Source organism: Gobio gobio (genome assembly GCF_949357685.1).
Source record: "Gobio gobio genome assembly, chromosome: 15".
Lineage (NCBI taxonomy): Eukaryota > Metazoa > Chordata > Actinopteri > Cypriniformes > Gobionidae > Gobio > Gobio gobio.
Window position 1 is genome coordinate 16,877,930 of NC_137108.1, and position 25,000 is coordinate 16,902,929.

General features: G+C 35.6%; 1 protein-coding gene across 2 annotated transcripts in view; it reads right to left on the minus strand.

Annotated features, from left to right (window-relative positions):
- The window catches only part of trak1a (trafficking protein, kinesin binding 1a), a 105,499-nt gene that overhangs the window by 21,143 nt on the left and 59,356 nt on the right, over positions 1–25,000 (minus strand). For both annotated transcript variants that reach the window (XM_079836886.1, XM_079836885.1), the window contains 4 exons: positions 7,663–7,739; positions 6,912–7,028; positions 2,893–2,993; positions 2,574–2,682 (listed from right to left, as the gene is read on the minus strand). In XM_079836886.1, the coding sequence (XP_079693012.1) occupies positions 2,574–2,682; positions 2,893–2,993; positions 6,912–7,028; positions 7,663–7,713 (378 nt within the window). In that variant the 5' untranslated portion in view covers positions 7,714–7,739. The remainder of the gene's footprint in view (positions 1–2,573; positions 2,683–2,892; positions 2,994–6,911; positions 7,029–7,662; positions 7,740–25,000) is intronic.

Below are 25,000 nucleotides of genomic sequence, written 5' to 3' on the forward strand. Positions count from 1 at the left end.
TTTGTTTCCATGTCATGGCCCAGTTTAATGGGGCTCACATACACTGAGAAATGTTATATAATGATGTCTTTAGATTTGGGTTCACTTTCTAAAATGTCTTGTGTGGGGTGTGGATGTAGATTTCATAGTCAGTGAGGCATGGAATTCCATCTGTCTGCAGGGGTCAGATGACCGACACGTCACTGCAGATCTATAGTTACAGTGAGAAAGAGCTAAAAGGTGGGTGATAAAAGCCGTTAACTTCTATAGTATTTTATTTTCCTACTATGAAAGTCAATGGCTACCGGCAACTGCTTGATTACCAACATTCTTTACAATATCTTCTTTTGTGTTCAACAGATGAAAGAAACTCATACAGGTTTGAAACAACATAAGGGTGAGTAAATGATGACAGAATTTTCATTTCTGGGTGAATTATCCCTTTTAGGACAAAGACAGCTGCAGGTATATTAGGCTGCTGTCATATGAACTTATTGCTACACATCCGATTTCTTTCCCAGCTCTTTACATTCACTTAAAGGGATAGTTCACCCAAAAACGAAAATTTGATGTTTTTCTGCTTACCCCCAAGGCATCCAAGATGTAGGTGTCTTCGTTTCTTCAGTAGAACTCAAATTAAGATTTTTAACTCCAACCGTTGCTGTGTGTCAGTCATATAATGCATTTCAATGGGGTCTAATTCTATTAGAGTAAAAAAAAACATGGACAGACAACTTCAAATTAAACCATGCGGCTCGTGACGACACATTGATGTCTTAAGACACGAAACGATCGGTTTCTGCGAGAAACCGAACGGTATTTATGTTATTATTTCACCTCATATCAGACGAATGTCATCAGCTCTTCAGACCGCCATCATTTCCTGTGAGGTCAAAATACCGGCCAGGTCATAGATATATATAGGTAGATTCCTCATTCGAGCGATCCACGCAGGCACTAATGAGGCATCTATGTATATATCTATGACCCGGCCGGTATTTTGACCTTTCTCGCAGAAACCGATCGTTTCGTGTCTTAAGACATCAATGTGTTGTCACGAGCCGCGGGTTTAATTTGAAGTTGTCTGTCCATGTTTTTTTACTCTAATAGAATTAGACCCCATTGAAATGCATTATATGACTGACACACAGCAACGGTTGGAGTTAAAAATCTTAATTTGTGTTCTCCTGAAGAAACGAAGACACCTACATCTTGGATGCCTTGGGGGTAAGCAGAAAAACATAAAAGTTTCGTTTTTGGGTGAACTATCCCTTTAAGACATAACTGACTGTTTACATGTAAATAATCACCAAGACGGGCATTTTGACATCATTTTGTGTGTATTTAACTGTTCAAGTCGCAAATGAGAACTTAATTTGGGATTGCATGCTCGTCTGGTGTATGTCAGTCATATCTTTATCATTTTAACGTGTCAGTAACTTTAAACAGCCTTGAGCTGTGCAGATATACTTACATACTGTGACATATAAAAAAATGAGATTTTGCTATTTTGTGTATCTCATTTTACAATGTCACCACAATATACTTTATATCGTCATACCCAGGGTTTGAAATTAACACCCGCCAAATGCAGGTAAAAATTAACTTTAGCAGGTAACGCTGTCCAATCACTAGCCAATCTGGCGGGTTATTTATTTTGTTGACTCACTTTGCTGTGGAAGTTCATGTAAGCCAAATCTGCGCAAATACTCAACTTGTGAGTCATCATGCAGCGTATTTCGCAGAATATGCAGATTTCTGGCTTACTTGGACATACACGTCACTACGAAACAAATAACGGTGCGCTTGTTAATTTGCATTGAAGCAATAGATAAAAAACAAAAAACTAAACAAAAAACTATGTGTCGATACCTGGGGTAACTAACCCCAGTGAAAAAAGCCAAGAAACTAAACAGACCCTGGTTTATCCTGAGACCACAGGTTTGTTTTGTTTAGCATGGTGTTTGTTGCTCTTTGTACTGTATTGATCTGTCCACCTAAAATACATTTTTGGTGAAAAAGATGCAGATGAAAGAGGAAGGGAGTAATAAACCTAATAAACCTTTCCCCCCTTCTTTTTGGCTAGTAGAAGTTCTGAATGGCCGGTAACTTAAATATTTAGAAGCCAAATTGGCCTGTGAGTGTAAAAGTTAATTTCAAACCCTGGTCAAAAGCTGCTAAAGTTCAGTGTTAACAGTTATAATTCTATAATCTAAGCTGTATTTTTAATATAATTATTATACAATTATTATGACCACATATTAACTGAAAGACTAGACAACATAATTTATTTTCCTTTCAAATATATATTAAATATGTAATTTTCCTTTCCCTTTCTCACATATGTAAATGGGTTTTTATTATAGAATTTATTATAAGGGTATTACAGTTCTTATTTTACTAAAGCACACAGATTATGCTCAAATGTCCTTATCTGAGAATGAAGTTAGGTACATATTGTGTTTGTCTAGGACATGTGATATGCCTGGAACCCTGATAACGTTTGATTGGAGGCTGTTTTGAATAATATAATGCAAAACATTCATATGAGTGGTGGAAGAATGTGTCAGTTTCAACTGAGGTCACTCTCTCACCTCTGTTCGCAGGACAATGTTCTCTTCCTCCAGATCCTTGAGTTTCTTCTGCAGTGAATCCAGAGGGAGGTAATCTGGGACCGTGAAAGACGAGTCATTTCTGCGAATACTGCAAAGAGAAACCACAGACTGATGTGCCTCCTTCAGTACACAGAAATATCCTCACTGAAAATAATACATTTAGCTAGATTTGTACATTTGCCAGGCAAAAATGGAACAATAATAGTATCTACATAATTATCACATAAGTATCCACAGGTATCAATCATGCCCATGGCACAAGTATCAAGTTAAGACGTTGTCTAATATATGGACTCACGGTGTGGTAGAAGCAGACTCTCCATCACTCTCGTCAGCTGCACTTGTGTAGAACTGCAGGAGTTCATCCTTCATTGAGAGATCATGACGCAGCTGAGACACCTGCATGCACACATACAAACTCACTGTATGCTTGCGACAATAACTGTGGACTCAAATCGTTATGCAGTATGTTCTGCCATATAAGACGTTTGTCACTAGTTTGGCACTCCTTTTAGATAGTCTTATTTTCATATCACATATTTGAGCAATCATCATAAATTTTAGGTCTCATTCTAAAGCTTAAAAACTAAAAATATCATCCTGTGAAAACCCTTTTGAAACTGTACTTTAACCTTCATCCTTCCCCTAGGTAATTTTGACCTGACACTCATTTTTTATTTTTGAGAGTTCATGTGAGCGGTCCAAGACCTTAGGACTTTTGTCACACCTGAACCACAAATGCACAAAAAAAAAAGACTAGAATCAAGGAGTTTATGTGGTTGAAATGTAAAAAAGTAACAAATCCGAATTCCCGCGCGGGTCAATTAGACCCCCATAGGAATGAATGAAATGCGAGGAATGTTTCAGAACACATAGAAAAACCTAAAAATGCTCAATATTCAAACTAAAAATGCTAAAACTACCTAAAATGACTTTATAATGTCTACAAGTGTATCTGAATGCACACTGAAGAGAGGCTGACTTTAGGACCCAACGGAAAAGCTAATTTGCTCCATATAGAGCTACAAGGCCATTTAGTGGCAAGAGTCATGAAATATCATGTTATGTTATCTTTATTCCACAAGGTCGGCAAAGACAACCAATGTAAATATTTTGAGCTGAATTAAAAAGGTTATGCATGAAAGTTATTTTGAATTGAAGTTGAAATAATGTGAAGGATGTGCTTAAATTACTATTTATTTATTATTTATTGATTTAAAGGTAAATAAAAATATTTAGTGACTGTTTTGTGATAGAGGTAAAATGGGCATAGAAGTTTATACATTTGTTAGAGAAGAATGCATCAGAAAATTTCAATGAAATGTGGGCAACATTTTCCTATTTACATGTTGTGATGTGCATAGTTACATCGTGTACTAAGACTGACGGAAAATTAAAAGTTGCGATTTTCTAGGCAGATATGGGTAAGAACTATACTCTCATTCCAGCGTAGTAATCAAGGAACTTTGCTGGCGTATCATGGTGCAGCGGCGCAATGATGTTACTCAGTGCCTCAAAATAGGCTAACTTCCGTCAACATAAACAACGTGACAACCTGCTTGCATAGAGAGCGTGCCGCGGACTAGTTTCAGGCGCTGTGTAATATCATTGCATGGTACAGCAGCAAAGTTCCTTGATTACAACGCAGGAATGAGAGAATAGTTCCTAGCCATATCTGTCTTAGTACACAATGTAACTATACACATCACAACAGGTAAATAGGAAAATGTTGGCGTTATTTTGTCACGTATTGAGCAGTAGGCTAGCTGGAGCCGTTTACCTCCAGTCTTTGTGCTAAGCTAGGCTAGCGGTGGGTGCGTCAGACAGAGTTATGGCACGCAAGGAGATGAGAATGATATGTATGAACTTATCTAACTCTGGGTGATACAGTGAATTAGCAAAAGTCACAAAAAGTTGGCGTGTTCCTTTAACACTTAGTACCAGTTCTCTTTAGAACCATATTCTGTCAATATGAATCCCCAAACAGCAACATAGATCCGGGCCACATCTCGTACATGTGGATTCCATGCGTACCAGATGTGGGCCAGAGCTGGGCGACACTATGTTGATGTCTGGCCCGTGTTACACTGTCTTAACCAGATGTGATGCGATAAGATTCCAGCAACAAGCAATTTATCTGTCCACACCGACATGACTACGAGAAATCAATAAAAAATCAGAGGCAATTAGAAGAGCGTGTAGGCGGGCTCTTTCTGCAAGCGCACTGCACTTGCAACAAATTTGTAAATACATAATCAAACTCATAAATATACCATTATAACATTAATAAAAATAGATATGGAGGGGCTGAAACAATTTTTTGTCATGGTTACACTTGTTTGTTCACATTGGGTTCACAGTTTGAACATTCTTGCTTCCTTTATTTTATTTTCAAGATCTGAGGCGAGTTATCCATTGTCGCTTTCAGTATGGCTATAAAAGGCACACAAAATGACATTCAAACTCGCATTCAATTATTTTAACATTAAAGAAAGCTCATAATTAGTACCTGAGATTATCATTGTCATACTTTGTATGTTGTAGTAGCAGCCGCAACGTTGCAGGAATTGAAACGGTTTCTAAAATAGAATCCCCTGTCACTCACTCCTATTGGAGTTGAGACTAGTAAGGAAATTAACATGGAAAAGATACCTTTCATCACATGACATTGCATCTGGTTAGGACACAGTGTGAGAATGTTTTTAGATAAAATCTATTTTATCCTGCACTATTAAAGAAGTCGTTTCGTAATATGGTCCTTTAAAGGTTCTTTACTCATAGTAACAGTTCTATTTAGAACCATATGCCATTTTAAGCTGGCATGGTTCTTTGTGTTAGAGTTTAGGGTCCTCTATTTCTGCCCTTTTATTTTTTAAAGCTACACTGTGTAACTTTTTTAGTTTATTCTTAGCCAAAAAACACTTAGTTCTTTCAAAAATATATGTGCTCATTAATGTATATTTACTTCTTTCAAGTAATAAAGTATTCTCGTAAGTTTATAATATGCCATTGAAAATACATACGGGTGAGGGGTTCGAATGCGGGTCGCCATGTTACCCCTCCATCTTGAAAGTACAATAGCCAAAGAGGGACATACCCGTAAATTCAAGCTTTGCCTTTCGCGTTTTAACACTCGATGGCACCGTGTCGAATGTGGACGAGGTCGAACTGGAAGCCATGTTAATCTTGGACTAAATCGGCCAACGTAGGAGTTCAAACGAAATCGGAATTGAGAGGAACAGAAACTAATATTCACTGGATGGTCATATACCTTTTCACCGCTAGATGGGGGAAAATATCACACAGTGTAGCTTTAAATCTATAATTGTGTTTTAAAAACTCATTGTTGGTTTTCTGGAGCTCAAACATCCAGCTACATGTTCTCAACAGGTACTATATTTTCTTCTTAAGATATCTATACATTTTAATTTTCAAATTATATCTGCATGGTTTCCTACCATGTTTTTTCTCTATATTTATGTTTTTATTCATGTTCAATGTCAATAATCATTTATTAAGGTATTCAGCTAATAAACAACTTCATTGATACAATTTTCCATGTCAAATAAAAAATAAAAGTACACAATTAACATGACTTTCTTTTTTTGTATGCTAAAGCCGAATAGAGGCTACATGCTATTATATGACCAAGTATAGAGGAGTAAAAGGCATAATACATACATACATACATATATACATACATATATATACATACATATATATACATACACATACATATATATATGTATATATGTATGTATATATATATATATATATATATATATATATATATATATATATATATATATATATATATATATATATATATATATATGTATGTATGTATGTATGTATGTATGTATGTATGTATGTATGTATGTATGTATGTATGTATGTATGTATGTATGTATGTATGTATGTATGTATGTATGTATGTATGTATGTATGTATGTATGTATGTATGTATGTATATATATATATATATATATATAGGGTTTTATATAGCACTTTCAAAGCATGAATATTTTATGGAACCGTTTAAAAAAAATTCTATTTAACAACAAAAAGGGCTCTGCTATTAGCTGAAGACCCCTAATCTAGTTCTGATGGTAAAAAATGTCTGCACCACTAGTAGCACTACATTTCATCTTCCATAGTTCCGACAGGATATGAAACTATGAATTTAAAGCTAATGTGTGTATTTTTCTCATTATGTTCATTTAAAACAGGTGCAGTCATCTTCAAACAGCCAAAATAAACAAAAAAAGTTGACATTAGCCAGCAGGTTTGTTTCACCTTTCCATTTTCTCATCTTACCTCTTCTCGTATGTGCTCCACCTGCTCCTCCAGGAAGGTGTTCCTCTCAGTAAGGGTTTTGTTCTTTTTCAGCAGAGACTGGCCAATTCGTGCCGCCAACTCCAAATCCCGCTCTTTCTGAAATGACACATAAAGTGATGCCATAAGTTTCCATTTAATTCACCTTCACTTTGCACTATTAAATGCTTTCCTAAGGTGCAGTCACATTAGCAAAAATGTGCAGGCAAAAAAGGTTCATTGTCAATAGATGTATGAAGCACAGCTCACATTCAAACCAAGAATCTCCCCGTTGGATTTGCGTGACCAACTTGAACATGAGCAAAATTAGTGGGGAACTTTTTCACCCTCATGTGAATTTTCGATCGTGTGGATTCCTATTAAAATGACTGGAATTCGCCTACAAAATTTGCTGAACAATGATAAATGTGACTACCTTCATTCAGCATGAGGCTGTCAGGGACTTGGGTACATCATTATTATGTTTTACAAAAGTAAATACCTAGGATATAGCATCTAGCTCACAATAGTTATAATCTCACAAAAGCATATGGAAACATAACCCAGTGCAGGAAAGCGAGACTGTGGATCATACTTATGTAATCATTAACTATTATGGTACATTGCAAGACCTACATCACACATGTGGGATATAAAAAAAAAACACCCTCCTCCGCGAATGGGTCACCTCCACTCAAATTGTTTTATTTTTAAATGGCTGCTATGACCCATCCTCTCACTTCACACAGCTTACCTCCTCCAGGAGACGTGTCACAGCATCTATGTCATTATATGTCTTAGTCATCTGGCCCACTCGATCGGCACATAGAACTGTGGAAACAGAAAAATGAAAAATTAAGCAAACATTTCTAAGCTAAATATCAGTATGTAACATAAGAGGTGCCTATATGCTTTTTACATGCTCCCTTGAGAAAAAGTATACTTGAGCAAACTTTTTAAAAATGGGGGCTCGTCCGGGATCATAATAGAGCACTGTATTTCTTGTGATCATTTTTTGTGTTCGTATGTTAGACAACACATCAAAATACGAGTGCTTCTTTTAAAGTTCAGCAAAATATTAATACATGATTTAAAATGTACATTAATGTAACACTATTAATTTGACGTTTTTACAAATACGTTTTTAAGTGTACAGTCATGAAATATAGTACAAGTACACTTAAGAGGCCTTTTATTTAATTCATATTACATTATCTGCAAGTACAGTTTTTTTATATATTAAAAATATTTGAAATACACTACAAGTGCACATCCAATACAATTAAGCACACTTCTTTTACACAATGGATGACATATGATTCTGATTTTGCAAGTGATATAAATGATCAAATAATGATTTATAAATTGACGTATATCAATATGCTTTAAGACTGACATTAAATCGATGTCTTGCTGGTTAACTAATTTCCTTACAGAATTTTATCTTTGCTATAATAGATCTCTTCTCCAGGGAAATCTTCTGCGTTATCTCATCACAATGGAGATAAAACCCAACAATAACAACCATCATATTTTCTCATTATCAACAGGTCAGCATATTTCATCTTATAAATAGCTCAGTGGAATTATTGTAGTCACATCCAGCAAATCCTCCCTGTCTGTTCGTTTGAAGCAAAGCAGAATTAGCACAATATCATTTGCTTACAAAGTTATATATCAGGTCCAAAGATGAAATTACCAATTTTACAAATAAAACTAAGCAATATTAATAACTGTAAAACAAATATATGCATAATGGAACTCCCATTTTTACATTACATTAACATTTTAAAGCTGCAGTGTGTCATTTCTGTGCCTGTAGAATCAACAACCACAACAATCCAGTAAAATTAATCATTCATTCACACCAATGGTTGTCTAATCAGGAAGGAAAAAAGGCCACAGTGTTTACACACTTAGGGAAAAGGCTTAAAGGGTTAGTTCACACAAAAATTTAATTTCTGTCATTAATTACTCTCATGTCAGAGTATAACAATGTCCGTAAGACCTTCGTTCATCTTTGGGACACATATTAAGATATTTTTGATTAAATCCGAGAGCTCTCTGACTCCCCCATAGACAGCAATGGTATTAATACTTAAGCGACGAGTATAGTTTTTGTGCACAAAAAAACTAACACAAAGAACAACTTTATTCAACAATTCCTTCTTTTCCTTGTCAATCATGCTGTCCATGTAAGCACCACAACATATGCGTGTGATGCTGACGCAGGAGTTGGCCAATACGGAGCCTGACATAGAACAAGGAAAGCGCTGCACTGTGTCTACATCAGCGTCAAAAGACTTGCACGGAAGAGAATAAACTGTTGAATAATTTTTTTTTTTTGTGAACAAAAAGTATTCTTGTCACTTCATAACATTAAGGTTGGACCACTGTTTTCACATGGACTAGTGTCTTTACTTCCTTTCTGGGCCTTGAAAGTGGTAATAACATTGCAGTCGACTTAAGGGATAGTTCACCCAAAAATGAAAATTAGCCCATAATTTACTCATCCCCAAGTCATCCTAGGTCTATATGACATTCTTCTTTCAGACAAATAAAATCGGAGTTATATTACAAAAGTCCAGGCTAATCCAAGCATTGCAATTTGATTCATAGTTGCTCCGCTTTTGAAGTCCATAAAAAGTGCATCTGTCCGTCAAAAAAACACGCTCCACGCGGCTCCGGGGTGTTAATAAAGGCCTTCTGAAGCGAATCGACACGTTTGTGTACGAGCGTACCTGGACGGTTTAGTCTTTCAATCGGCAGGGGAACTTTCAACAATATTTCCATAAATTGAACAGGGAAGGCGGTCGGCCAAAAGTTTACTTGATAAAGTTTTAAATATGGATCGTTTTCTTACACAAACGCATCGATTCGCTTCAGAAGGCCTTTACTAACACCCCAGAGCCACGTGGACCACGTTATTTGATGGGCAGATGCATTTTTTATGGGCTAATTTTCATTTTTGGGTGAACTATCCCTTTAATTAGTGTTTCGAAGATGAACGAAGGTCTTACAGGGTTGAAACGACATGAGGGTAAGTAATTAATGACAGAATTTTCATTTTTGGGTGAACTAACCCTTTAATTTTTACTATATTCATCATTTATAATATTTTAAGCTATAATAGGAGAAGGTTTTTTAACAATTTTACATATACATAATTATTGTACTGATAACACTGGACAGCATGATAACGTTTCCAACTGTACAAAAGCGGCAAAACTACAGAATCTCCATGAGTTAAGTGTGATGTTAAAGAATCAAATGCAAAGCAGACATTTCCATTTGCGTCACACACAGCACAGAGAGAACACAGACTCTACCAGCACCTGAATCCAACACCGCCAGCAACACCCAGCTATAAACCACACAGAAACATTCCTAGCAGCACTCATTCAAACACACATCAGCTTCATAAGGGTTGTCTTCTCCTCAAACAATCAACTCTATAATAATACAGAACATTTTCCGTGTTATTATTTCATCATGGTTAACAATACTGATTCAGGACCTACACATGCTTTCACCATACTGTAGGTTAAACTTAGAACTGTGAGTCACACAACAACAATGGCTAATAGGATACGACTCAATGGCAAACCTAACCACCCCACCCAGTGCATCTCAAACAGTGTTGCTGGAGTGATATTATTCCCATAACTTGAGAACCACTGTTGTCCTGCTCACTAATCAATACAGAACAAAGTCCTAAACAGGCCAGCAAATGACCAACCACCAAAATCAATAATAAAAAAAAAAATCATAATGTTAAAAATCTCACTTAACAAAAGCTTTAAATGCATCAAATATCAGGAAGAAGAACATGGTTAAAAATGTATTTAACAGGTATTTTTCTATACACTACCACTTAAAAGGTGACAGGTTGGATTAAATTTATGCTTTTTTAAATATTATTTTAGATACCTTTTTATCTAAAGGCTTAAAGCTTAAATGTTTGAAATTAGTTTAATGAAATAGAAATGGTAGCAAATATACACAAACAGTCAACATTTATTAGTAAGAATTTTGTAAAGTTTTTAAAAGAAGTAACGTATGCTCACCAGGACTGCATTATTTGATCAAAAACGCAGCGCTGCTGTAATAAATTATTACAATTTAAAGTCACTTTTTAAAGTTTTCTCTTTAATGTAAATGAAAAGGTATTTTATTCCTGTGATGGCGAAGCTGAATTTTCAGCAGCACATTTTTTTACTGCTGATTTGGTGCTGATGAAACATTTCTTCTTAATATTAATGTTCAAAAGAGCTGTGCGGCATAGTATAACTTACTGACGGCAATAAAATACTTTACAAAACTAATATTTTAATGAATACTCTTAAAATGGTTGGCTATTCTGAAATCTAATCTAATCTATATCTAAAATCTAAATAATATAGAGGAAGGTAAATTATATTTATAAAATATTTAGTCTCAATTCCCATTTTTCAAAAATAGCTATAATAAAGAATGAGCAGGGGTGTTTAATCTTATGACTGACAAAAAATGTAATAAATCTCAAAACCTCACATATTTTTATACCATACATTTACTCCAAATATTTCACACCACATCTGAAGGACATCACATTATGTACCTTTCACGGTTCAATGGTCATCAGAACAAATTAAAAATTGCTTAGGAAGGTTTATTTACATGGGTAAACACTCATCTAAGACCAAGTTAGACTATCAATAGTTGCTGGTCTAAGCTCCCAGGACAGTGCGTCTAATTTTTCCATCCACCAGCATGGGTAAAGATTTACTTCAATTACCCTGGTACCATGATGCTCAACACCAGACAGAACAACAAGCTAAGATCAACCGTACACAATGACCTGCCATCACATCAGCTCCCAATACACAGAGATAATTATTCCCATAGTGTAAACTGGACACACAGAACACAGCCAGGCATTAAAAGCTCCCGCATGTCTTGTTTAGTGTGTTAATAAAGGTGACTTTCTTTGTCCTAAATAAAATAAAAGTCAGTTTTCACTTGTGCACATGCATAAATAAACATTCCCAGCTTTTTAATAGCACCTGTCCATATAATGCACTATAAATGTATTGTTAGTGAGTTATAAAGGTATTTGCTTTATATGCTTTTCGTTACAAATCGTTAGGATATAATCTACATACTGCTAAAGAGCATAATGCAACATAATACATACAACACATGATATTACCATAGGATTTTGTATTGAACATGTGTTTTAATGCACTACAGAGCATAACAATTAATAAGTTTGTAATAAATTAATAAATTTGTAAATTTGTATTGCAATCTATTATAACTGAGGTTTAAGTTATTAATGAGAACATAAAGCTGATTATAAGATGCAAAGTGAACTCCACCTATAATTTCTTATTTCATGTACGACACATTTATCAATGTAAAACACATTTGATGATTTAGAAAAAACATATTATTAGGGTGTCTCAGGTTGCTCTGGGGTGACTGTAATAAATCTGAACATGATATTTAACATTGCTTATAATTACATATGTAGATATAGATAAATAAAAGAGGAACAAATTTAAAACTAACAGAATAAATACCAAAACAAGTAGTTAGTTTGTGTGTGTATATATATATATATATATATATATATATATATATATATATATATATATATATATATATATATATATATATATATATATATATATATATATATATATATATATATATATATATATATATATATATATATATATATATATATATATATATATATATATATATATATATATATATATATATATATATATATTATATATATATATATATATATATATATATATATATATATATATATATAGGTGTATATATAAGAGTGTGTAATATATATATTACTATTTTTAAGTAATACTACAATTTACTTACAATTTCGGAGTGGATATTGTCTCTACACATTTTGTTTCCCCAATGTACCGCTATAAAAATAAACTTGACACAAAATGTTTTACTTTTGTACTATTTTTTATTTGTACTTATAAATAATAAATAGTACATTTACCATAAATAAATGTACCATTTATAAATATGCAATTTGTATTGTACTATTGATATTTATTACTATTGTCATTTCCAAATAGCAACAACAACAATAAAAATGGTTATTATTATTATTATATTCAACACCAAAGGCAATTAACAGAGCAGTTTATGGAGTGCAGTGACAAAAAATAAACAAACCCTCACAGAAGTGTCAGAAAAAAAGGTCATATTGACATTAAAGAAATGTCTGAATAAAACTTTTGTCTAATGATATTAAAAGCAGAGCAGTCTAAAAGCAATTATTACCATAGTTATATAATGGCATGTGCGCAGTGCATGCTGGCATGCATGTTGTACCAATATGAGGATGTTCTGTATAGTGTTGACATGATCAACCTTATGAAATGCTCTGGGACAGTGCACTCTTACTAAAACCCAAGCAGCATCATGACCTTAATTAGTCATAATAAAAGCTTAATCACATGTTAATACTTCTTCCTGAAACTTTATGATTAATACAATGAAACCAAATGATTCAAACTGAGTAACTTGCGGATTTCCTTACAGCGCTGACACTAATTAAGATGTTCAAACACAAATGATATGCTGTCAAATAACACAACACAGGCAACAAATAGTGATTAGATCTGGGCAGAGAGAAGAAACCCAACAAGAAGAGGAATCTGATGTGTACATTATAAATGGCCTAACTAGGTATGTCATCACCAACCAAGGATAGAAAAACCTGTTTAGATTGTTTTGATCTCAGAATAAGACATTCTTGACAGTCATTTAATTACTTTGACAGTACGTCTCTTTAATAGCACGCTGACTTTTAACTTTTACCAGGAACAAACTATCAAAGGGCACAGGTACTGTACCTTGCTCCAGTGTATACGGCTCTGCATCTTCTCCATCATTATCCTCATCATCAGCAGCACTGTTTGAGCTTAAGTAAGATGAGGTAGATATGTCCAGTATCTCTGAAGAGGAGTCAAACTCAAAGTACTCCTCATTAGAGCAACACGAAGGCAATGCCATGCTGCCACTGGGCTAGTTAAGCCCAGGCTGGCTCAGTCGTCTCAGGTCCGTAGCCATGAGTGAGACTGTGTTAGGTTGGGCATATAACCTCAGAGATCAGATAGAGTCTCTGACTGACACACACCTGTTACAGGAGACTCAATGCTGGGACACTACCATTCAGATAGGAAACAGTAGGTGAGTTGTCACTAAAGTAGGAAGAAAATAACGACTACATTTTTGCAGATCAGCATGCAAATGCTGTAAAGGATTGAAAAGCGTATGGACAATATAAATTACAGATTGGATAAGGTTTTATATCTAGATTATTCAAGCTTAAAAGAAAATGTAACCCCCCCCCTACAGAGGACGGAATGGTACTTTCCACTGACGCATGATGGCATCCTATCAAGGCGTGACCGAGTTGTGTTTGACTACACCTGTCGTGTGGGTGGAGCTTTTTCATGTTCCCTGATGAAAACAGTTCATATTGCCATAGAGAAGGCAAACAGAACATTTGACAACAGGAACCATAAAGTAAAAACAAAGACAAAATGACACACCTTTTACTAATTTATATATATTTATATATATACATACTATATATACTATATATGTGTATAATTTTTTTCCAGGGCTATATATATATATATATATATATATATATATATATATATATATATATATATATATATATATATATATATATATATATATATATATATATATATATATATATATATATATATATATATATATATATATATATATATATATATATATATATATATATATATATATATATATATATATATATATATATACATACAATAGCCCTGGAAAAAAATTAAGAGACCACTTAACATTGATTTCCCATTTTTTTCCCAAAAAGTTTTTCATAAAAGTTATCAGATCTAATGTTATTTTAGTTATTTATAATTTGACAAAAGTCTTTTTGAGGAAATAAACCCTTCAAATCTACAGATTAAGTTTGTAGTGTTGTATAGACGTCCGATTACTCCATATTAGGATTTTTCCGCCTAGTGCTTTCAGCTCTGTGATTAGTGGTCCAGCTGTGAAATTACCAAGCGGCAATCTCACCCAGTTTCTCTTGAAGCCAATACGGAAGTGAATTAAACTGCAATTCTTCGACTGGCCACTATAGGGACAGGATCCAAAAGGGAGCAGAATCTCATTGAGTCCCATGTTAAAATGCCCAACTTTACAGCAGGAAAAAAAAACATGTTAACAGCCTGGTACAAATTGCGGTTTTGGTCTATACAGCTAATTTTGCCCTTCATGACAACTGTGAGGGGGCTGAATTTTTTTTATAACTCATCCGTTTACATTATATAATTATATATATATATATATAAAAAAAAACATTATATAAAGCCATTATATGGCCACTTTGAGTGACAGGTGGATAGCCATTTATCTGCTGTCTGTTAGTTATCACGTCACATCAGCTCCAGTCATGTCCCGCCTCTTTGCCCATTTTCAGTTCTCTGGGAGTGAAGTGCAGTGACACAGCGGCCGACTTTGAGGCTTCAAAAACTCTCTTCAGAAACCAATGGGTGACGTCACGGACACTACGTCCATTTTTTTTTACAGTCTATGGAAATTACAGAGGGCCAAGCCAGGTGAGGACAATGACAGGCGAATTTCAATTGACAGGAAAATTGTTATCGCTATGATTATGACGCGTTCCGCCCACTGTGAGGAACACTATCGGAAAAATAAAATGATGAAAAAATAGCTACCGTATTTTCCGAACTATAAGTCGCATCAGTCAAAAATGCGTCATGAAGAGGAAAAAAACATATAGAAGTCGCACTGGACTATAAGTTGCATTTATTTATAAGACAAAAAGACAAAGACAAAGAACAGACATTTAATCTGGAAAGGCAAGTTTTTCAGCTACACAACAGCACATAGAACAAAAGGCTGAATAGGTGTCCGGTATGTTAACGTAACACATTAACAGTTATTCAGCTACACAATAGCATAAAAAACATACCAGGGAGGCTGAATAGGCTAAATTAACATAAGCCAGCCAGCGAGTCCAACAAGCAAGTTACCGGTAAGCAAGTTCACTACAGGAGCCGCATAGAGCACCCTTTCGCGGCTGTAGGCGTAAATGTTTTCTCTTGTTTTCACAGAAGCCAATTAATTAATTTTGAAAAGTCGCACCTAACTATAAGTCGCAGGACCAGCCAAACTATGAAAAAAATTGTGACTTATAGTCCGGAAAATACGGTAATGCCAACGGCTCTGGCTAGTGCCATTCGCTATGGAAACCGCAAGCAATAATAATGAGGAGGACAACGTTGAACAGGACAATCTTGTACCATATTGATATAAAAATACAAAGAGAAAAAATATATTCCATTCTTTGTTATCATCAGCATGAATTGTATTAAATATTACAGTAACACTTTATAATAAGGTTCATTAGTTAACATTAGTTAACTACATTAGTTATGAACTAATAATGGACTACACTAATAAACCATTTATTTATCTTCATTAATGTTAATTTCAACATTTACTAATGCATTATTAAAATCTTGCTAACATTAGTTAATGCACTGTGAACTAACATGAACAAACCATGAACAGCTGGATTTTTATGAACTAACGTAAACAAAGATTAACAAATGCTGAACAGAAGTGTTGTTCATGGTTAGTTCATGTTAACTAATGCATGAACTAATACAACCTTATTGTAAAGTGTTACTAATATTACATTACGTCAGGGTTTTCCAAAGTATGTGAGTTTAATGAAAAGCAATTAAGTCATTAAATCATAAAAATTTTAAATTAAAATAATTTTAAAATAATAAAAAATATAATAAAAATGTGTTTGAAAGAAAATGCCTTCCAAAGACATTTCAATATATAATTAAATGACTCACTGAGTGATAATTAAAATAATAATTAATATGTTTGTCAAGAGCTATGCAATGTGGTGATGTTGAGAAAACAACTGTGTTTATGAATCCTTTTTTATTACATGAATCTTTCATCTAAAAGTACCCATGTATAAGACCAGGCTAAAGTTTTGCCTCCGTGTCGCCATCTCTGTTTGAAACCTGCAATTGCAGTTATTTGTGGAGTTATCTGTACACGAGTTGTGCATCGGCGCGGCTCCTCAGTGCGGTTGAATCGAATGTTTTGAGTATGTGCGGCTTTGCTGTCAGTCACCGCACCGGTTTGGATACTTCAAAATCACAGATTCTACGTCTTGTTGTGTAACCTAAATAAGAATTTTCACTTTTGGTTCCACTTTTGGGAACAAAACATTACAATAAATCGTGCTACCAATGGTGATTAAATCTAACGATCGCTCATATAACATCAAACCGTGCAAATTATTATTATTGTTATACTTTGTTCTCAAAATGTTAATGTAAACAGCATTAGCATTGAGTGACTGTGTATTTAGTGTGTATTACCTGTAGATTTTTACCTGTAGTCTTTTATTTTGCTTTTGACTACGGGTGAACCTCCAGTTGTGACTGATGATGTCATTTTGGCCTTTCTGGATAACAATCTGCCATCAAAATTATAAATTGAATTACTCCAGCTGCTGTGAGAAAATGCTAAAAATGATCCACTAAAGAACATTCGGTATACTTGCTCCTCACGTGCGTTACTACAACTAGCCGAACTCGTTCTTTATGTATACAGATGTGACGTAATAACCCAAAGACATGCTTGAATTTCCAGCGGAAATCCACCATACCACTCTAATTATAACACATTATTACAAGCTTACTGTTGTGAATGGGGCTAAGGTAAGGATATAGTTTTGAATACTGGCTTGTTTGACTGCAAAAATTGATTTTGGATAATTTTTTGCCAAAAAAGTTATGGACTGCAGCTTTAACTTGCCTCATAAAACTAAGAGCTAAACAAACTTTCTTAGGAACGTATTGAAATCATTTGAGTTTATACTAGTGTTATATGGTGATGACAGACTTTACCCTTTAAACTCCAACAACTTGACAACTGGAGTGTAAAGACAAGAGATGTTTGATAACAGCTGCACTTCTACACTTGTGCAACTCCACCTAGTCTAGCAATGTCACATGAATCACACATTAACAATTCAGTATGCCTGGGTTTGTTGTGTTATCACACTTTTTTTTATGTTACATTGAAAGAATAACTTCAATGCAATCTGCAGTACAACTTCCTGCAAATTTGGGCCTTCTGACGGACTTCATTCCTATGGAAACACAATAGCGTGACAGGAATTGTGTGATAGTACAATGGCTGTGGCTGTGAAGGAGGCGGGTTTCTCTTTAGTGTGAGCTAAGCCTTTGTGCTTTAACTCCATAGAAGGGGAAAATGGTAAAGCAAGAAAGGACAGCCAGAAAATGGTGAAGAATATGGTGAAGGGCTGGGAAAACTTTGAGAGGGGAGGAGAAAGAGCGAATGGGAGTGGGAACTGCAAAAGAGGTCAGACGGGAATGGAAAAGAATGTGTGTGTGTTTGTGTGAATTCTGCTCCCCCCTGCTAAAGTAATCAATATGCTGTGCGAGAGCGATAGAGACCCAAACTACAACACAGAATGTGGGTCAACAAAATGTAAAGTCCTGAATAGTATATTGTATCACCAGCTGTACATTTTAAACACAAACCTATCATATTATCACATACACTGAGAATTATATACAAACAAAGCTTATATTCTACATTAAGTGATTTGTGGTTTTCAGTCAAGTTGCTGTTGTTGAGACTTAGATGGCAAAACATCCATAGAACTGTCAGTTTTCTATTTGTTTCAAGCCACGATTATTTAAATCACCTCTTAAAAGAAGAAAGACAAATATATGTGAACAAACTGCAAGATCTGGGCACTTGTGATCCACATATGGCAGCCACTGCAGTATTTCTATTAGTAAAAACAGCGGAGCATTCTGAAGTGCTTAACAAGAAAAACGCTTAAACTGGCTTAATGTACAGTGGGAGACAGTGATATTAAAAGATCAAATTCAGTACACATTATTGATGATGCATACTATATACAGGCAAGCACAGAATATGATCACAATGTGCTAAATTGCACATTTATGTTTTCTTATAATGGTTTTCTATGGGAAAATACTTAACATGAAACTTTGCATGTCATTCATATTCTAGGTTTATCTGCTTGTCTGTATATAGTAGGTTTTATTAAATGAATCTTTCCTGTAGCTCAAACAGCATGGAGTAGCAATGCACAGACATCATGAGTACAATTCCCAGGGACAGCAAGAACAGATACAAAAAACAAATGTAAATGTAAACCGTTGCTTTGTATGAATGCATGAATGTAAATAAGGTGTATCCTGAATTTGGGTAGCATTTCACAGTCCTGTTCCCCATGTAAATACTATTAATTACATAGTAATTGTAATAACTGTGTATTAACTAGTTATTTACCCTGAACCTACCCCTAAACCCAACCTTAACCCATGTAGTTACCCTATATTAGCCAGTACTTTCCAAGGTAAGTACACCAAGTACACGTAAGTACACGTACTGTAAAAATAATGTGCAACCAAATTTGGTCTTCCAATATAACGGTCTTAAATGTATTAAAGGTAGTTCACCCAAAAGTTAATGGATACCAAACAACAATCAAACAACTACCAGGTAAAACAAAATTAATACCCGTGGCTGCTGATGATACATCGAGCTCTTATGAAGCGAAAAGATCGGTCTGTGCAAGAAACTGAACATTATTTACAACATCATTACCTGTAATACACAGCCTCATCAAACAGTCCTGAGCGCATTAATGGAAGTCTGGAGTGTGAGCTTCCTGCCGCATATTGTGCAGGAGCTCAAACGTTGGCAATCTGTGAAAAGTCAATCTTCCCGTAATCTTTTAAACAAACACAGCGTCAGCTCACGTGTGAGTTTGCTACTGCACAAATGTTTGTCATTATGTGACAGGAAGCTCGTGCTCCAGACTGCCATTAATGCGATCAGGACTGTTTGCAGAAACACAGGTAATAATGTTGTAAATAATGGGTGTTAATTTTGTTTTGCCTGTATATGTTTTTTTTTACTCTTAAAGGGACGGTAGCCATTGACAAATGACCACAGTTTCAGATAAAAATCCTCTTTACTTTACTGAAGAACAAAATATGCCTACATCTTGGATGGTAAATTAACAGCAAATTTTCATTTTTGTGCGAACTATCCCTTTAAGCCACAGTAAACATTTTCTTTATAATGGTTTTATGGGAAAATTCTTATTGTACAATTTAGCGTGTTGCGTTTGTAATGGAGGCCAGCTAGTAAAAGTTCTGTGTTCCTCCCCTGGCCTTAAGAGCTGCATCAGCGACTGATGCTAAAGGCTGTAAACACCAGTTCGAAACCCGCTTGGAGTGGTCTTTTAACATGACTGTCTTAGTACATTAATACTTAATACAAAAATGGTAAAAATAACTGGCGGGAAGCAGAGAAAAGCCTTGCTTTGCCCTCCAGGTGGGCGTTACTATAAGGGTGTGATGTCATGTAAAAACTATGAATAGCTTGGTCTAGGTTTAGGCATGAAGGGATGTCTAAGTGTTACGATGAAGTGTGTTTGGGACAATATAACAACCGTCATCTGGAGTAAATGTAGTTCAGACAGTGAAAACAGCACCATCAATTCTTATCTCGTCAATGAGCCATTAAAAACACATACAATATTTACATGTCTCCAATAATCTTTATCAAAGGATTTCTGGTCTCTCTGCCTACAACAATCTGTGTGTTTGAAAACACGTACACATCCATCTAGCACTTCTGCACTTTTTATCAATGTCTTTACACTAGATTTAAATTATCCATCTCTGATTGCTTGAAGTTTTTTGTCTGTTTGTTTCCCCTATTTAAGTAATGTGATAAAATTGAGACAGAAAGTTATTAAAAAAAATCCATCACAGACCAGAAAACCAAATAAACATTGCATATGTATAACTTGACACCAGCACTTGCATAATACGCTGCATGGAGACACAACATAACAGTAAATCACTGGGATCAAAACAGTGCAGTTTTATGCATAGGATTACGCAACCATTCCAATTCTAAGGAAAAGTATAATAAGGAAGGAAGGATATGGTGGTGATCAGTCAACAGAGACCAATAAAACATGCAACAGGTCTAGATCAGAGTGCAGTGCTGTGATATAACCTGCTGCTTGTGAAACAGACGGGTTCATGACTTCATAATGTCAACACATCATCGATGGCAAAGGCTGATCTCAGATCAGTGAGAGACAGCATTGATTTTAAAGAGCAGAGCATGACTAAATGTCTGTGTGAACTGAATCATTTTACTGCTTTGCAGTGCACAATGATAAATAAAAGGGTTTTGAAAGAACAGAAAAAATAGATTTGATGTCTATGATATTATCAGGTATAACTGACTAGGGTAGGGTGCGAATGTGATTTAAACCATGAATACAGACAGTCGTGGGATGGATGGATTGGAGTGAGGGATGGATGGATGTGATGTCTTTATTTATCGATCCTTTATGGATGGATGGATGGATGGATGGATTTATCGATCCTTTATGGATGGATGGATGGATGGATGGATGGATTTATCGATCCTTTATGGATGGATGGATGGATGGATGGATGGATTTATCGATCCTTTATGGATGGATGGATGGATGGATGTCTTTATTTATCGATCCTTTATTGGTGGATGAATGGAACTGGAGGGATGGATGGATGAATGGAACTGGAGGGATGGATGGATTGATGGGTGAATGGATGGGTGGATGGATAGGTGGATGGATGGGTGGTTGGATGGATGGATGGATGGATGTATGGGTGGATTGGTGGTTGTATGTGATGTCTTTATTTATCGATCCTTTATTGGTGGGTGGATGAATGGAACTGGAGGGATGGATGGAATTGGGTGGATGATGGATAGATGGATGGATTGATGGGTGAATGGATGGGTCGATAGGTGGATAGGTGGATGGATGGCTGGTTGGATGTGATGTCTATTTATCGATCCTTTATTGGTGGATTAATGGAACTGGAGGGATGGATGAACTGGGTGGATGGATGGATGGATGGATGGATGGATAGGTGGATGGATGGATGGATGGATGGATGGATGGATGGATGGGTGGATGGATGGATTGATGGTTGGATGTGATGTCTTTATTTATCGATCCTTTATTGGTGGGTGGATGAATGGAACTGGAGGGATTGATGGAACTGGGTGGATGATGGATGGATGGATGGATGGATGGATGGATGGGTGGGTGGATGGATGTATGTAATGTCTTTATTTATCGATCCTTTATTGGTGGATGAATGGAACTGGAGAGATGCATATTTTTATTTATCTATAATGGATGGAGTGAACTGGATGGATGGATTTGATGGCTTGGATGGGTGGATGGAACTGGATGGATGGATTTGATGTCTATTTATCCATCCTTTATGGACAGATGGATGGATGGGTGATTGGATTTGATGTCTTTATTCATCTATCCTTTATTGGTGAATGAATGGAACTGGAGGGATGGATGGATCTGGATGAATGGAACTGGATGGATGGTTGGAGTTGATGTCTTTATTTATCGATCCTTTATGGGTGGATGAATGGAATGGATGGATGGGTGAATGGGTGGGTGGAACTGGATGGATAGATGGATGGATGAATGGATGGATGTGTGGGTAGATAGGTTCTGTAGATAAGATGCTGTTTGGATCATTCTCAAAAATCATGCTGGATAACATTCATCAGGTGGTACACATTTGTGAATTTCATATCAGCTTGAGTGGTGCTGTTATTAAAGCATAAGACATTATGTTAATTTTCCAATCAAACTTTTCACTCAAGTTGAGAAAAAACAATTATAAAAAGTTGTTTCAGACTTGGACCCCATTGTATATATTTGTATTTAGTCATTGCATAAGCACTTCTGATCTTTTCAGCATTATATAAAGATTGTGACTTATTAATGTAGGTAATTGTAAAGCGTTACCCTGGGTCTGAGTCTGATGCAACACAGGAGCCGAGAGGCCAGCTATACCTAGTCACCCTCAATGTTTCCTCCATCATTCTAATGTCTCGGCCCAAATCGTATTTCGATATTCATTAACAGTCTCGTCCATGGCAGACTATGTTACTAACCAACTTTCTGAAAGTGTTTAATTCTCATGGGTAATTCTCCCCACCCCTCCGCCTCCTCTCTCCCACCCTTAGTGGCAGCAGACAGGATTTGTCCCTCTTACCGTCAGTGCACTCTTCATAATACCAGTCCAGCTCGTAGTAATCTGCCTCCACAAACCTCTGCATGCTCAGTCTCCTTCAGTCGAGAGCTGCAGCCTCTCCTGTCCGGCGTCTGAGGTCACACACACATATATATACCAACGGCCGCCCATTCTCCCAACAGCTCGGTAGCCCGATCTACCACTAACTAATCACAACGCATTCTACAAACACAAGGTCAGAGAACCAGAGATGATAGAGAGAAAAATGCAGTGCTCCAAAAACCAGCAGTGTTGCGCAGGAAACTGTACTGCTATAGTCAAGGTTGTATCACACTCCGGGGGGGCGGGGCTTACCCCCAAAGCCAGCCAATCAGAGCACACTTCATCAGAGCTGCTCTCGTCCTCTCTAAGCCTTCGTCACAGCCCAACCCCGTCTCCTCATCTCTCTCGTTTCCAAGATGCCTCCCTCTAGAGAGGTTGCCATGGCAACTGGCTCTGACTCCAGGCTGTGTTGGTGTCTGCACGTGCTCTGTTGCTTAACTTTCCCTCTGCTTTTTCTCATCACTCCTCCATTGCTCTTTTCTGCCACACATATAGCAGCGGTAGTGCAGCATGCATGGAATATTTCATTTTGCTGCTCAGCTCAAGCGTATGTGGCTGGTACAGTGATGGCAGGCGTTTGGTGTATGACTGCCAAAAGAAGCAGCTGACTCTCTGCAAGTCACTGCATGTGCCAAGTAAAAAAAATATATTAAAAAAATCCTTGGTTCGTTTTTCTACCCAAAGGGGTTTTCTTGTTATTCTTTGCCAAACTAAAAACTTCATTGATTTAATTTGATACAATTGTTTTTTTGACTTCCACACCACAGACTATTTCTGAATGGTGTGACTCAACCAATCACAAGCTTGCGTTCAGCTGTGATGTCCTTTTCCTGTGCCGTGGACCTGCTATTGATGACTTTCCAGTTGCCACCTCACCAGCTGATACCGGCAGCAGGCTCATACTGATGACATCATGCTGGCTGGATAATGGATTTATGGAGTTGTGTGATATGAGGAATGATTGGAGGAAACAACGGTGAAATACCATAGGTGACCACTGACTTAATTAAATAAATCTTCTTTTTTTTTTTTACATTGTGACATTTTTTCATGACAATTCATCATTATGTTTTTTCAGTAATTTCTTAATGTTATGACAACTGGCTCATTTGATATGATCTTGCCTAGGGACCAAAGAGAGCCATGGAGAAAAAGAAAAAAAAAATATTTGAAGCGCAAATTACGAATAAATCCAATTCAGTATCTTACAAATGTATTTTACAATTGAAATTAAACAAATAATAATACAATGATTTGCAGTAATTAGACATAATCTTCCCATGAAGATAATTGGGGGTAGGTGCCAAACTCATGTAATAAATAAATAAATAAATAAATAAATAAATAAATAAATAAATAAATAAATAAATAAATAAATAAATAAATAAATAAATAAATAAATAAATAAATAAATAAATAAATAAATAAATAAATAAATAAATAAATAAATAAATAAATAAATAAATAAATAAATAAATAAATAAATAAATAAATAAATAAATAAATAAAAGAGACAAAATTAGGCTTTATTTCCTCTGTATGCAAATATAATATAAAATATAATTTTGTAAATTTGTGGTTAAATATATATGGGAGATAGCAAACTGTCATATATGCCATGAACATATATATACATTACACACACACACACACACACGTTGGGTTTTCATGTTTTATGGGGACTTTCCATAGGCGTAATGGTTTTTATACCGTACATACCGTATATTCTATCCCCCT